Source organism: Haliotis cracherodii, unplaced genomic scaffold (assembly GCF_022045235.1).
Source record: "Haliotis cracherodii isolate W230 unplaced genomic scaffold, xgHalCrac1.p SCAF_1, whole genome shotgun sequence".
Classification (NCBI taxonomy): Eukaryota; Metazoa; Mollusca; class Gastropoda; order Lepetellida; family Haliotidae; genus Haliotis; species Haliotis cracherodii.
The window spans coordinates 29,964,933-29,979,023 of NW_027266264.1; the positions used below are offsets into that span (position 1 = coordinate 29,964,933).

The 14,091-nt window shown below is 42.2% G+C and overlaps 1 protein-coding gene and 1 pseudogene across 1 annotated transcript in view; one reads left to right on the top strand and one right to left on the bottom strand.

Annotated features, from left to right (window-relative positions):
* The window catches only part of LOC139475605 (uncharacterized protein KIAA0825-like), a 38,546-nt gene extending 30,960 nt beyond the window's left edge, over window positions 1–7,586 (bottom strand). The window contains exons 1-6 of the mRNA XM_071258797.1: window positions 7,428–7,586; window positions 6,254–6,436; window positions 4,911–5,082; window positions 3,311–3,651; window positions 2,120–2,700; window positions 1,472–1,612 (exon numbers count right to left, since the gene is read on the bottom strand). Of these exons, the coding sequence (XP_071114898.1) occupies window positions 1,472–1,612; window positions 2,120–2,700; window positions 3,311–3,651; window positions 4,911–5,082; window positions 6,254–6,402 (1,384 nt within the window). The 5' untranslated portion in view covers window positions 6,403–6,436; window positions 7,428–7,586. The remainder of the gene's footprint in view (window positions 1–1,471; window positions 1,613–2,119; window positions 2,701–3,310; window positions 3,652–4,910; window positions 5,083–6,253; window positions 6,437–7,427) is intronic.
* A 619-nt stretch (window positions 7,587–8,205) lies between these two features.
* LOC139463245 (uncharacterized) lies at window positions 8,206–13,893 on the top strand (annotated as a pseudogene).
* The last annotated feature ends 198 nt before the right edge of the window (window positions 13,894–14,091 follow it).

A 14,091-nucleotide genomic window follows, 5' to 3' on the forward strand; every position in this document is an offset into this window, starting at 1 on the left:
GAAGTCAGGAACAGAGTCAACAGATAATGGAACTGTAGGGTTGACGTACTGAGGTGTCAGGAAGAGAGAGTCCTGGGACAACTCACCTTTAGGAGCTGCTGTACTGGGATGTCAGGAACAGAGTCAACAGATAATGGAACTGTAGGGCTGACGTACTGAGGTGTCGGGAAGAGAGAGTCCTGGGACAACTCACCTTTAGGAGCTGCTGTACTGTGAAGTCAGGAACAGAGTCAACAGATAATGGAACTGTAGGGCTGACGTACTGAGGTGTCAGGAAGAGAGAGTCCTGGGACAACTCACCTTTAGGAGCTGCTGTACTGGGATGTCAGGAACAGAGTCAACAGATAATGGAACTGTAGGGCTGACGTACTGAGGTGTCGGGAAGAGAGAGTCCTGGGACAACTGACCTTTAGGAGCTGCTGTACTGGGATGTCAGGAACAGAGTCAACAGATAATGGAACTGTAGGGCTGACGTACTGAGGTGTCGGGAAGAGAGAGTCCTGGGACAACTGACCTTTAGGAGCTGCTGTACTGGGATGTCAGGAACAGAGTCAACAGATAATGGAACTGTAGGGCTGACATACTGAGGTGTCAGGAAGAGAGAGTCCTGGGACAACTGACCTTTAGGAGCTGCTGTACTGGGATGTCAGGAACAGAGACAACAGATAATGGAACTGTAGGGTTGACGTACTGAGGTGTCAGGAAGAGAGAGTCCTGGGACAACTCACCTTTAGGAGCTGCTGTACTGTGATATCAGGAACAGAGTCAACAGATAACGGAACTATAGGGCTGACGTACTGAGGTGTCGGGAAGAGAGAGTCTTGGGACAACTCACCTTTAGGAGCTGCTGTACTGGGATGTCAGGAACAGAGTCAACAGATAATGGACAAGTAGGGCTGACGTACTGAGGTGTCAGGAAGAGAGAGTCCTGGGACAACTCACCTTTAGGAGCTGCTGTACTGTGATATCAGGAACAGAGTCAACAGATAACGGAACTATAGGGCTGATGTACTGAGGTGTCGGGAAGAGAGAGTCCTGGGACAACTCACCTTTAGGAGCTGCTGTAGTGTGATGTCAGGAACAGAGTCAACAGATAACGGAACTATAGGGCTGACGTACTGAGGTGTCAGGAAGAGAGAGTCCTGGGACAACTCACCTTTAGGAGCTGCTGTACTGTGATATCAGGAACAGAGTCAACAGATAACAGGACTGTAGGGGTGACGTACTGAGGTGTCGGGAAGAGAGAGTCCTGGGACAACTGACCTTTAGGAGCTGCTGTACTGGGATGTCAGGAACAGAGTCAACAGATAACGGAACTATAGGGCTGACGTACTGAGGTGTCAGGAAGAGAGAGTCCTGGGACAACTCACCTTTAGGAGCTGCTGTACTGTGATATCAGGAACAGAGTCAACAGATAACAGGACTGTAGGGTTGACGTACTGAGGGGTCGGGAAGTCCTGGGACAACTCACCTTTAGGAGCTGCTGTACTGCTGTGTAGTGAGGACACGGAGGAGGATACAGAGCCATCAAGGTTTGTTTCACTGTTACTCAGGCCGCTCAGATTCATTGAATGGCGACTCATCTCTGGGCTGGAACTTGGCTTCAACACTCCTGTAATACAAATACAATGGATACACAAAACTATACAGATCTTAAAGAGACATTTACTGTTGTCATGTTAACTTATTACTCAGAAATCATATGATAGCAGCAGAACAAAGCACATCAGCAGGTTTGATTGCATCACACCCCTGCTCGTTGTTTTGTTTGTATTTTGTTTAATGCCACCCTTGTTAATATGCTCTATGATGGCTGTCCGTAAATAATCAAATCTGGACCAGACAATACTGACATCATGAGCATGGATCTATACACTTGATACAATGACATGCATAAAAGTCAGCAAGCCTGACCATCTGATCCTGTTAGTAGCCTCTTACAAGAAGCATGGGTTGCTGAAGTCCAATTCTAACCCAGATCTTCCCAAAAGTGACAAACATCAACACCTGCATCACTGATGATCAAAGTGATGTTAAATCACACTCACTATTATCTGCATCATCTACAGTGACTCCACCCCTACCATTTAGTGCGGACAAATATGGGTGATGATGTTACCTCGGAGACTGCCTTTCCTCTTGCTCTTCTTGCCTGCTAGGCCACACACATCCCACGATGTGTTCCTCAGCAGCTGATCCACGTGCTCCTCGATCTTCAGGATGGAGCAGAGAATCTGCAGCAGGGACTTCATGCATGTCTGTGGGATGTAGGACTTGGGTTCCGCTGGTGCAGCCTGTGCCGCTGTGGATGTTGTCACCATGCTGTCCAGACTCTGAGCCAGGCCTCCTTTAGCCATAGTGCCATGGTGGTTACTCTGGAAGCCGAACTCACTGTGGGACTGAGCCAGACCCTTGCTCCTTACCTCGCTGATCTCATCACACACCTCCTCCACAAGCAGCGACATCTCGTCGCTGTACTTCTCCAGGTACAGGTCATGCAGGGCCTTGAACACCCCGGTGACCTTAGTGAACATGCCGGTGTTGAGGACAATGAAGTCCTCGTCAAGCATGCTGATGATGATGTCTGCCATGGCATTACAGTGACGGCTGAAGGCCTTGTAGTCTGTGTTCTCAGACGGTTGCTCCGGCAACATATCACTGAAACATTTCTCCAGCTGTTGTGTCCGCAGTGACCGATACCTGGGAACACAAACATTTAGTTAGCAAGCAGAAGCCATCTTCAACATTTCTTTCTGTCCAGTAAGCTCAGCTAATAGCTGTCTATTAAGACAAAGTGTACGAAAACAGGTCTATGTAAGACAAGTTGAGGCAAGTGGAACCTGCCATATTTGCTGTAATAAGTGCCCTGGGCAATTAGAAAATTGTTGAAGAGGGGCACTTATTAAAACCATACACAAGTTAAATAAGTTGTCAGAGATCAGGCAGCAATGAACAAACTCAGTTCAAACCTAGATGACACTAAACAATTTTTGATAATAGTTACTAGGCAATCATGTTCCCCCTTTACACTGCTGGTTTCTGTAAAAATCATCTGTCATACATAAGAAAATATGGACTGTCACGTAAATGTTCAGTCTTAGTTGGGAGTGCTTACTGATTATACTTACAAATTGGTATGAAAGTTGGTCAGTGGGCACTTATCAGTACAGGGCGCCTAATGAGGCAAATGGGGTATTTTAAAATGTACACAAAAACACTTTTAGTCAGAATCCGTTTTTTCCAGAAACTCTCATTCCATCCTTGGGAGGCGTGAAACACTTGCAGCTTATTCAGTTATCCTTCTGCCTACCTATTCCACACATCCTCGTCCGGGGCTATGGCTCGCAGGCTTTGCAGCAGGTTGAGCCTCATGTTGACCAGGACGTTGAGGTTGCTGTCCATCATACTGACTGGCAGCTGCAGCAGCCGGTCCACGAAATGTTTCTTGAGTAGCTGTGTGACTTTCTTCCACTTCTGCTCAATGAGCTGGTCCCCGCTGTCCACCACCATGTTGAGAGACACCATGGACATGGACATAGAGTCTGTGTCCGAGGCCTTGAGAGGAAGAGAGAGACCTTCTATCGAGGAAAGTGTCAGGATCTCCTGGAGAACAGCCTCCTCACATCCAGGACACTGCTCTAAAGTCTTATGCTGCAAGAACAAACATCCAGGACCTCAACCCCAGAGCCATGTTCCACAAAGCATTTTAGAGCTAAGGTGATCATAACTCCCAGACATTGACATTGGCTTACGGAAGTCTAGCAGTAAGATCACTTTGTGGAATGGGGCCAATGGCTTTAACCATCCTTTCACCAAGGATACCATACTTGCCATAATAAATGCCCTAGGAACTTTGAAAATTGACAAAGGGGATGCTTACTATAAACATACACAACAAGTTAAATTTGTTGTCAGAGATTCAGTAGTAGAAAACAAACTTGTTTCAAATGTTGATGAAACACAAATGTCTTTTTGGAATAGTTACTAGGCAATTATATACCCCTTGCTGTGTTTTCTGTTAAATAATTCTGCAATACATACAAGAAAATACCGACTGTCATGTAAATGTTGCAGCTTTGTATAGGCCTCTTATATGGATAACTTAACAGATTGCAGAAGCAGTTGGTCAGGGGGCAATTACTGGAGTAGGGCTATGACTGTATGATCAAGTCATGTTCCCATAACTATGACTACGTATATTGTTATATATATGCAAAAACAACCTTCAGTTCCATGCATATATAACAAAAAGAAACAGTGTTCAAAATAAATATCGGCCAGTAGGCCCGAGGATGACAGATTTGTTTTCAGGCTGATAGTTTTATATTTCAGCAGGCCCTTACAGCCTACAGTTTTTTTTAAACACAGTAAATGAATCATAACACTGAGTTTGCACTGTGAAACAGGGTCAAGCTTTAAAGTACTCCGCTTGTTAACACTTTCAACACCGCTGGTTGGAATACCTGCCACACTGTAGCATCGTCAAAATAATATACAGCTACATGAATCTACCTGTCATATCATTAATTTATTAAATCTATCACTTTTCACAATGTCTGAAAAAATGCATTTCATTTTAATTTATATTTTATCAACAGATTTAAAATTATTAACTATTTCCCGAATGTTATTGAAAAATAAAATCTGGGACACATGCTTCGACAATGGGTCCATATCGAAAATGTCAAAGAGCAGTATAAAAATGTTTTAAGCAATCATAAATTAAATAAAGTCATAAATAAAATCAACAAACATATTTCTAAAAATTGTTAAACTTACTCTCAACAACAGAATACCAAGAACTACATCCAGGAATCTGCTACTGCATGTCACCCTGTGTGATTAAAGTGGCAGTAGTAACAAAGGCAAGAACCCATTAACTAAGATCTATCCATATCTAACTGACTTACGAGATAAGTTAGCATAGCCATGACATCTTCCATCTCAGGGTCATAGCAGGAGTCCTTCTCCAACACATGGCTGTTGTGCATGTGTGTGAGGCCCTCCTTGGGAGACGTGAAACACTTGCTTCCTGGGAGGTCATTCGTGAAGTCCAGCACAGACTGGAGACACACATCCAACCTGTAGAACATACCAATAAGATCTCTTTAAGTTTTAGCAAAATTTAGAAACACACTGAAAACATTTATACTGATGTAAATATGTCTTTCAAATCTTTCCATTAGTCATAATATTTCTGTCTTGAACAGCATCAGAGATAGGTACATGTAAGTTGGGAATAACATATTAATAGAGATCAATAACAAAATCAAATGATTATGATGATTGCTATGTCGCCTCACATAAATGGCTTCATTTTGGTGTGTGTGTCAGTGTCTGTTTATCTAAATACAAACTTGATCAGGCAGAGCCATTTTCAAGGTTTAAGTAGGTTATCCCAAAACAAAGATTATTAAATTGTAGCTCAGGAACTGACATTAACATGACACATTAACTGACACTTGACAAGCTTTGAAAGATATTCCTTGAACTCATGTAAAGACATGGCATGTGCTTTTTATTTAGAAGAACGGAACAAAATACAAAATATATGATCCAGATGATTGGTAGTACAGTGATCCCTCCCTATTGTGCTCTTCGATAAAGCGCAATAAAAGAGAACCACAAGCTAAGTTCATATTCTAAATTAGTGGGCAATCCAATTTGAGGCGACACTGTCAACTCACATGTAGTTGCTGTCACAACACGACAGTCATTCCTTTTGATTCGGATCAAGTAACCGTATCAAACCAATTAATCTGGCTTGAATGTGTATCTATATTTGTATGAATGTGTATGAATGCGCACATGTAATAAATTCTAGTGCTGGTCAAAACTCTTGTTTTCTGTATTTTAAGCAACATGACCAATCAATACCACTGAAACACTCTGTACTTGCATAATGAATTGTGATTGGCTCTTCACTCATAGCGTCTGTTACTGCCATTATCGATCAATATTTTCATGTAAGTAGAGTACTTTCACATGGAATGTGACAGTTAAGGCTTGTAAATAATAACAAACGGCGAAAACATAATGGATATATTTTTTACACTATGAACCGTAAACAACTTGTATCATTGCAATGTGCAAGACAAGGCGAAGATCGTGAGACTGGCTGAGCGCGCTCCCCCGCCTCCGCCTCGGTTAAACGGCTCATCGTCTATAACACCCACCAATTATTTGGACCCCATCGGTAGCGTTGTAGCGTGGGACCACTGTATCAAGTTAAATGAAGAAACAGTTTGCTTACTCTTTTGAGTTTTGGTCCAGCCTTATATCCAGATCAGTGATGAAGACATCAAGTGCAGCAGTAGAGGGCACTGGACCACCACGAAGAAGAGCTTTGAATGATGGCAGCTGGGCAGGATCCCCGATGTGATTCAGTCCAGTCACATCCATGATGAGGGGAGGTCTCTGTTCTAGTTGCTGAAAGCTTGGAAATACATTGGATTTTTAACACATTTCAAAACATCATTATTTCTGCACAATGTTGACTAGTTTGGAAGCTACCATGTCTTCCTGTTTAGAGCAAACATGATGTAAAAGTGTACTGATAATATAAATTATTATCATTCCATTCCAATATAAAAATGTTCTTACAAATTCACTGTAAATTGTGTCTACGAGTTGGCAGTGTCTTTGAATTCACCACATCTGAAAACTAAGCACCCTTGGCAGTCAATATGAGAGAAAAATCATTATTTTGTTCGAAAGGGGAACAAAGGGTACACAAAATTTTATATGATGTAATTTGCACTTTGGCTAAGATTATGAATGACGGTGCAAAATCAGCATCTGATTTTAGCAGAACATTATAAATGTGTCAATCGTAGCTACACTACATATTAGGACTAGTGACCAGTGCCCCGTTCCACAAAGCGCTCTTAGTGCTAGGTTGGTCGTACCTCCCATACTTTATCAGAGTCTTACAATCAACGTAGCACAAAGATTGCTTTGTGGAACGGAGCCCAGTGCATAGAAAAGGTGAAGCAGTAGGTCTGTGCAAAATTCCACAACAATTCGACTTAGCAGCTAATTCCATTTATGAAAATATTTTATTAGTAAAACATTGAGAATGAATGTGAACTTAAAATTCATTTAAAGTAACTGCAACGCCTAGTAAAGTAGCATGACTAGTCTGCACCCTCTCCCGAACACACACCGGCACAGGTTATTACACCATGTTGACTCACGCTGTCAAAACATTCAACCACAGATGGTCTTGGATTCAACTAAAAGAACAAATTATTCACATTCTACTGCCTTTGGGTGACTGTAACAATCCACATGTTTATAACGTAAGTGTATCAGCGCAGAGAAGTGAGAATCGATTCCCAAACAGCTCTATTAGCAGACATGATAAACAGATAAACAGTCTCTATCATCATGAACATATCAAATTACATGTTCTCTGTCTGGCTTACCACTTTGAGGTGGTGTTTTCTTCGGAATCACATCGTTGAAAGAATATAGTTAATTTTCATGTCAAAATTCAGTGGTGACGACATATTAACTTATGTGAAATTTCTCTTAAAAATCTCTATGGAACAACCCATTTGGGCATTGGCATTTTCGTAATGAGGGATTACTTGCCCTTTTCAAAGGGAGGTAATACATTTAATCTCGGTAATACATACCACGACCCAATAGTTTCCAGAAGAATTGCTTTATAAATAAACATACTTTGCTAAAGTAATAATAGCAACATATGTATATGTAAAATGACAAGCGTTGAAAGATGAAAAAAACATATGCATGCGCATATGTGTTTTTGTACGCTCTCGATCAATGAAAAAAATATTTAAATGGTATACGAATTTTAATCATGTTACCGCCTACAGATCGGGTGCGGCTGTATATTGCTCTGTCACCATACAACGAAGGCACGGACCCCTTCACTCCACCCCACCCACCCAACCCCACCAAACTACATCAGTGTACAGTCAGTATTCATCATCAAATGACTTTTGCTAATGTGTGTATGTAAATATGTGAGTATTTAATCTAGAAAAAATGCCGATCAAATTAGAAATTTAATCTCCGGCTTTAACTGTGAAATTTTGTTCAGCTTATATATGAGCCGTGACTCTCGAAGTGACACGTAACTAATGTGTTAGAGAAATCACGTGACACATGCTACATAACAAAAACACGCGACGATGGTAGGACAGACGTATGACGTCATAAAATAGATACGTATTAATGCAAGACGGCATCATGAGGTAGGGCGTTTATGAATTATTGTTTTTGTTTTAACAGAGAAATTCCAGCCACCGTATTTCCTCTAATAAGCGCTCCGAACAACCTCCCAAACCCGGCGGGTGATGAAGCCCCGGTGGTAATTAGAGTCTCGGGACTTACTATTTCAACTGCCGTGTTACATACGCTAGTCACTAATAATCTGACCACAAAGCGATCGTAGCGCAAGACGATCGCAACTCCCATACTTTAACGTAGACTTACGGGAGTCTTAGCTCTAAGATCGCTTTGTGGAACGGGACCCAAGGAGTTATCTAGGATTCCAAACGAAGTGTCCTTGGCAGGAAAACTGTGAAGAATCTTCTTATTTTCTCCAATTAGGGGGCATTCTAACATTGCCTTTTCGCCATTCTTTATTCGTCCTGTTATCAGTGAAATACAAGTCCCCCATACAAAGCCATAACATTGGTTATAACTATAACTACATGTACGTGGATTTGTAATGCCAGTTTGGGAATTTGTAATGACATTTGCTGCAGACTTGGGCCCGAACATCGGCCTCTGAGCAGACCTAAGTAAATCCCTGTTGAAATATAATAGAAGTCGATGTTCTTGATACAGAACTTATTATTTTAAGATAGAGAGCAAAAGTGAACTTATTTTTCAAACACAACCCGCTTATTAGCTTTTTTGTGTCTGACAGATCCAGCATTTTGAGTGAGCAGTTATGGTTTTACGCCGCTTTTAGCAATATTCCAGCAATATCACGGCGGGGGACACCAGACATGGGCTTCACACATTACACCCATGCATTAATGGGGAATCGAAACGGGGTGTTTGTAGTGACGAGCTACCCAACCGCCAGGTAATTTGAGGAAAAGCTAGAAAATGGTTACTTTTCAGTAACTGTTGCAATATCTGTTAAAAACGCATTTGCATTTCACTGGTCACAGGTTTGAATAAAGTGTTTGTGAATTTTGTATTGTATATTGAATTACATTGACGAGCGAACGCTTTAAATGACCACAAGGCTACCCCAACGCCCCCAGCATTTTGAGAAAATATTGTGTTCATTACAGACAACAGAACCCTAACTTCAAAATCAGAATTTTAAGAAGCTGTACGCATTTAATCATGTACACATCCGTACACCAACACGACTTCAGACAGAGTAACATGACAGAGAACAACGGAACGACTAAAAGCTATGATAGCATTAGAACTGCGGTAACGAGATAGTGGATGTCTTTTGCAGATAAACAAAGATGTCTGGTCGACAACGTCAGAAAAGGTCAAGGTCGACCTCCAGCGTCGGAGCCAAGGTGACCTCATTTGTAAGTTGTGAGTTCTCTCGGTATTGAGTACAATTCGGGTTATTAAAACATAATACTTTCATTTCGACAGCAAGTTATTGAGTGTGTAACTGAAAATGGTTTATTGCCGCTTATAGCAATAATCCAGCGATGTCATGGCGGAAGACGCCAAGAATGGGAGAGAGTAAAGTGGATATAATCTTTAACAAAACATTAATAATAAACAACATGTGCCGCACCATAAAACCAGGCATGCCTCCAAGGAGTTTATGAAGTATATTAGTTTCAAGAATAATATATTTGAAATGCCAATTTTACGTTTTAATAACAGTTTCGGAGTCTGGTGAAGACTCACAACGATGAGGACGGCGCCTATGCATTAACCGAACTAGGGGACAGAGCCATCGATCTCTACAGACAACTACACAGAGATAGCGGTAACAGTGGTAGGTATCGGGTACAACTCACGTCATAGCATCAACGTTTCCCTTCCTTTCCATGTGAGTACATATGATTTTTACGCCGCTTTAAGCAATATTCTAGCAATATCACGGCGAGGACGCCAGACATGCGCTTCACACGAATGTTTCATGTCAATATAAGGCTAATATAACAGGTATACTAATGGACGCAATGCGCGTTTTAACAACACGACCTGACTTGTATAGCTCGAGATGCTCGTTACACTGGTATTGTGTATCATGTTGTGTATCATGTTGTGTATCATGTTTTGTAGAGCCAGAGAGGCGTTCGCCCAGACACAAAGGTCAGCATGGTCGGAAGGGGCCAAGAAGGAAGTGTGGGAAGCTACGTGGCCAAAGGAAGACTGACGTGCAAGGGTTCTCAAAAGATGAGTCGGAGATCCCTGGAAGTGACACATTTCCAACTAGAACAACTTCACGTAAGAAAAAGAGAAGCGATATGGTGCCATCGGAGGTTACAGTAGTGGGCGACGATACCACCCTACAGTATCCCGTCTGCGTCAACCTCAAGAAGCTTTCGAAATCCACCAGATCCGGTTCCTCGTCACCTAACACACAGGAGAACCATGCGATAGGCCCAGATTCAATGGCGCGGCGCAGTAAGAAACGCGATCGCAATTCAAAGATGCATTGTTCACCGGGGAATGTAGCTCAGCTGAACAAAGATTGTATTAGAAACGAAATAAACAACAGGCAGCGAAACATTCTGGCATCAGACCCCCTCTGCAGGTTGACAAGTGGAAGCGAGACTGAGACTGAAGAGGGCTCTTCTGGCCCTGGATGTATGGGGACACAAGGGAAGGCCAGGTCGCAGACTTGTATCGCAAGGATCCCGGATGCGAAAGATTCAAAGGGGAACCTACCAACAACCCCCTGCAGGATAGCCGACAGGAGGAATGCTACCATGCACATCGGTCATGGTATGTTGACCATTCTGGCCATGGTTACCATAGTAACAAGTTGATATTCAACGTACTACATATGCTAAGTAAACGAATGTATACATCATAAAAGTCAAACACCCATGTCGGGACCGGTACCCGTAGATAGGTCAATGTAGCATTTGGACCAAAGGCATACCATATTGCCCATTTTGGAATTCATAAACAAAAATGACGACCAAATTCCAGCTCGTCCATATCAAATTATGACTCAACACAGTATCAATAGGTTCTTATGTTGGGTCTAGATGGCCACGGGAGTCGTGGGGAGATCCTTTCCATCCCGTCTCTTCCATACCCATACCCTCTGGCTGGTCTGGAGGATCTGCTGCAGGACCTGGACGTCACGGAAGAGGCCTGGAGAAAGAGGAGGGTCCATAGGAGGCGGAGAGAGGGTACAAACTCGACTAAGAAGGACCACGAGATGGGACTTCAACAAGGGACATGTGAGTAGATCTCTCAGCAGACGATATCAAAATGTCAGCTAGACGCAAGTATAAATATGTATTGAAAATGCCGGGCAAAATACAGTATATATACACTAGAAAATTGGATTTGACTAAACAATTACAAAAGTTATCAAAACGTTACTTGGCTGAAATATTTCAAACGTAAGGATAAAACACAACACAAGAACCCGGGTCTTCCGCGTGACAAGCGAACGCTTTAACCACTAGGCTACCCGACCGCCCCGCCTGTAAAAGGAATACTTGCTGGGTACATTTGTTCAAGGAAGACACCCTCCCTGCAAGAGACTACGTGCAGATATTGGTATATGGTTTGTTTGTTTGTTTGTTGTTTAAGCCGCACTCAGCAATATTCCAGCTACATGATGGCGGTCTGTAAAATAATCGAGTCTGAACCAGACAATCCAGTGATTGACATCATGAGCATCGATCCGCGCAATTGGGATCGATTACATGTATCAACCAAGTCAGCGAGCCTGACCACCCGATCCCGTTAGTCGCCTTTCACGACAAGCATAGTCGCCTTTTACGGCAAGTATGGGTTGCTGAAGACCTACTCTACCCCGGAACCAAAACACAACTATGAATACTGTATCAAATACATCAGCTTCGAATAAAAGATTCTTGTTTAAGGAAGAGTATTTATGGATGTCATAATAATGAAGTTGATATCCATAAATTCTCTTACTTGTGTGTATCACTTGTAAATGCCATTCAAAGACTTTATTTCTTGTTTGTTTCATATTTAGCCACAATCACACTTGGGTGTCTTTTTAATCACTCTGGGCTATGTAGAATCGTAGATTCTTTAGTTTCGGGAAAATACTATGTCTGGCTGGCTGCTTGCAGCTTGAGATCATATCATACAATGTATATCTGCGTCTGTTTCGGAACAGGACATTTAAATACATTTGATAATAAACTGTAGGACTTGATGTAGGGCTTGTTGGGGAACTTGATGGGGATGTATCTATATGCTTCTGGTACCATAGGCGATATTACATGCATCATGTCAATAGGTATCGCACAACAGGTGACTTGCACATGACGTCTCACGGGGGTCGCAACTTCACAGAACACAATAAGGAGCACACCATGTCAGAATGATGAGATCTGATTGGTCCACGTGATCTTGATAAAACAATATGCATCCCGCCTTGGAGGGAAATAAGTTTCTCAGCGGGAGAATATATCCCATATACCCCGCTACGAGCAAGACAGGCTTCTAGTTGATTTCTGAGAGGCAGAATAAATCACTTGTACTCTGCTTCTAAGCAAAACGCCGGTACTTGGCCTCCGGCTCGTAGTATAAAACCTAACGCAGGACGCATTACACCCCATGTACAACCTATATTGCCCTGCAGTAAATATAAAATTCAATATACATTCTGGTTGAAGATTGAAGCTTGTGCTTCAGACGGAACGGCCCAACCAGATGGAGACACGCCCGCATCAGCACTGGAAAAAATGAAAATCACAGAATCGGTGAGCGTTATAAAATAGAGTTCAATATTGACTAGCTTTTGCTGCGTTTGCTGAGCGAATGTTGTTTAATGCCAAGACGATGTGTCTAAAAGATTGAACTGTGTACATTAATCGTCGAATTTGCACACCAAATTACAATTATCTAACACATAGGTAGTGTTGGCACACACGCTACTTGCTGTGTCCGTTCTCAGACGCCCAAGCACTCATTTATATATTTCTGGACACATCGTAGATATAGTTGGCTTATCGCTGAATTTTTAATTTAATTAATACTGATATGTTTTAAGTGGTTAGATTGGCTTTGTTGACATATTATAAACTGTTGACATATCCAGTGAGCTAGAGTGCCTTCGCGGCAAGTTTTTTTCCAAATTTGCCGGAGGTCTCCCATTAACTGCCCGACGAAGGAGGGTAGTTGAAAAAACCGAGGGCTTCTACAAATAATAATGCCCTGAAAAATAGCGTTACCGTTAATAAAGCTAAAATGGATGATTTGTTAAATAAAAAGAAACAACAACATCGGTTTTCAAACATTTACTGCAATCAACACGAATGTCACCGACCCACTTTTACAAGTATGGAAACGTCATAGAACAACCCAGATGACGTCACTATTGAACGTGACGTCACCTATCCTATGACGTCACCTAACAACAGAAATTGTCAAGAAATATTAGGCCATTTTTAGTTTCAGTGGCCCGCTGATTTTTGATAACATGCGGGCGGTTAATGATAATTCTATCCATTTTATCTATAATGTTAGATAAGCTGTTTTTTATTCTTAAAAAAGTGGCAATTACTATTTGTTGCGAATGATTTGCATAGGCCCAGAGCTTGAGTATTATGACCACCACGTCTTTTCCAGAATCAGGGCGTGTCCGCACAGGTTGACATGGACACACGCGCTGGGACAGTTATGGACCGGGCAGCACGGCGTGCAGAACAGGAAGAGCTATCGCGCGTGATGGACGCCTTACTGGCTTTTATTGACAGCACGTAGAAAACCCAGGCCTTTTAATGGATATGGCACTTTTTTACACAAAACCATGTACACACGCGCCAGCTTGTAACGGATGCTACCTCCGAGGACTATTACCCACATATGCCTCTTCATTACATAAAGCATGTATATTACCAAGAACTGGTGTTGGTATCGTCATTTTAGATAAAGGTTCTGTTGCTCATACCACATAGGTAT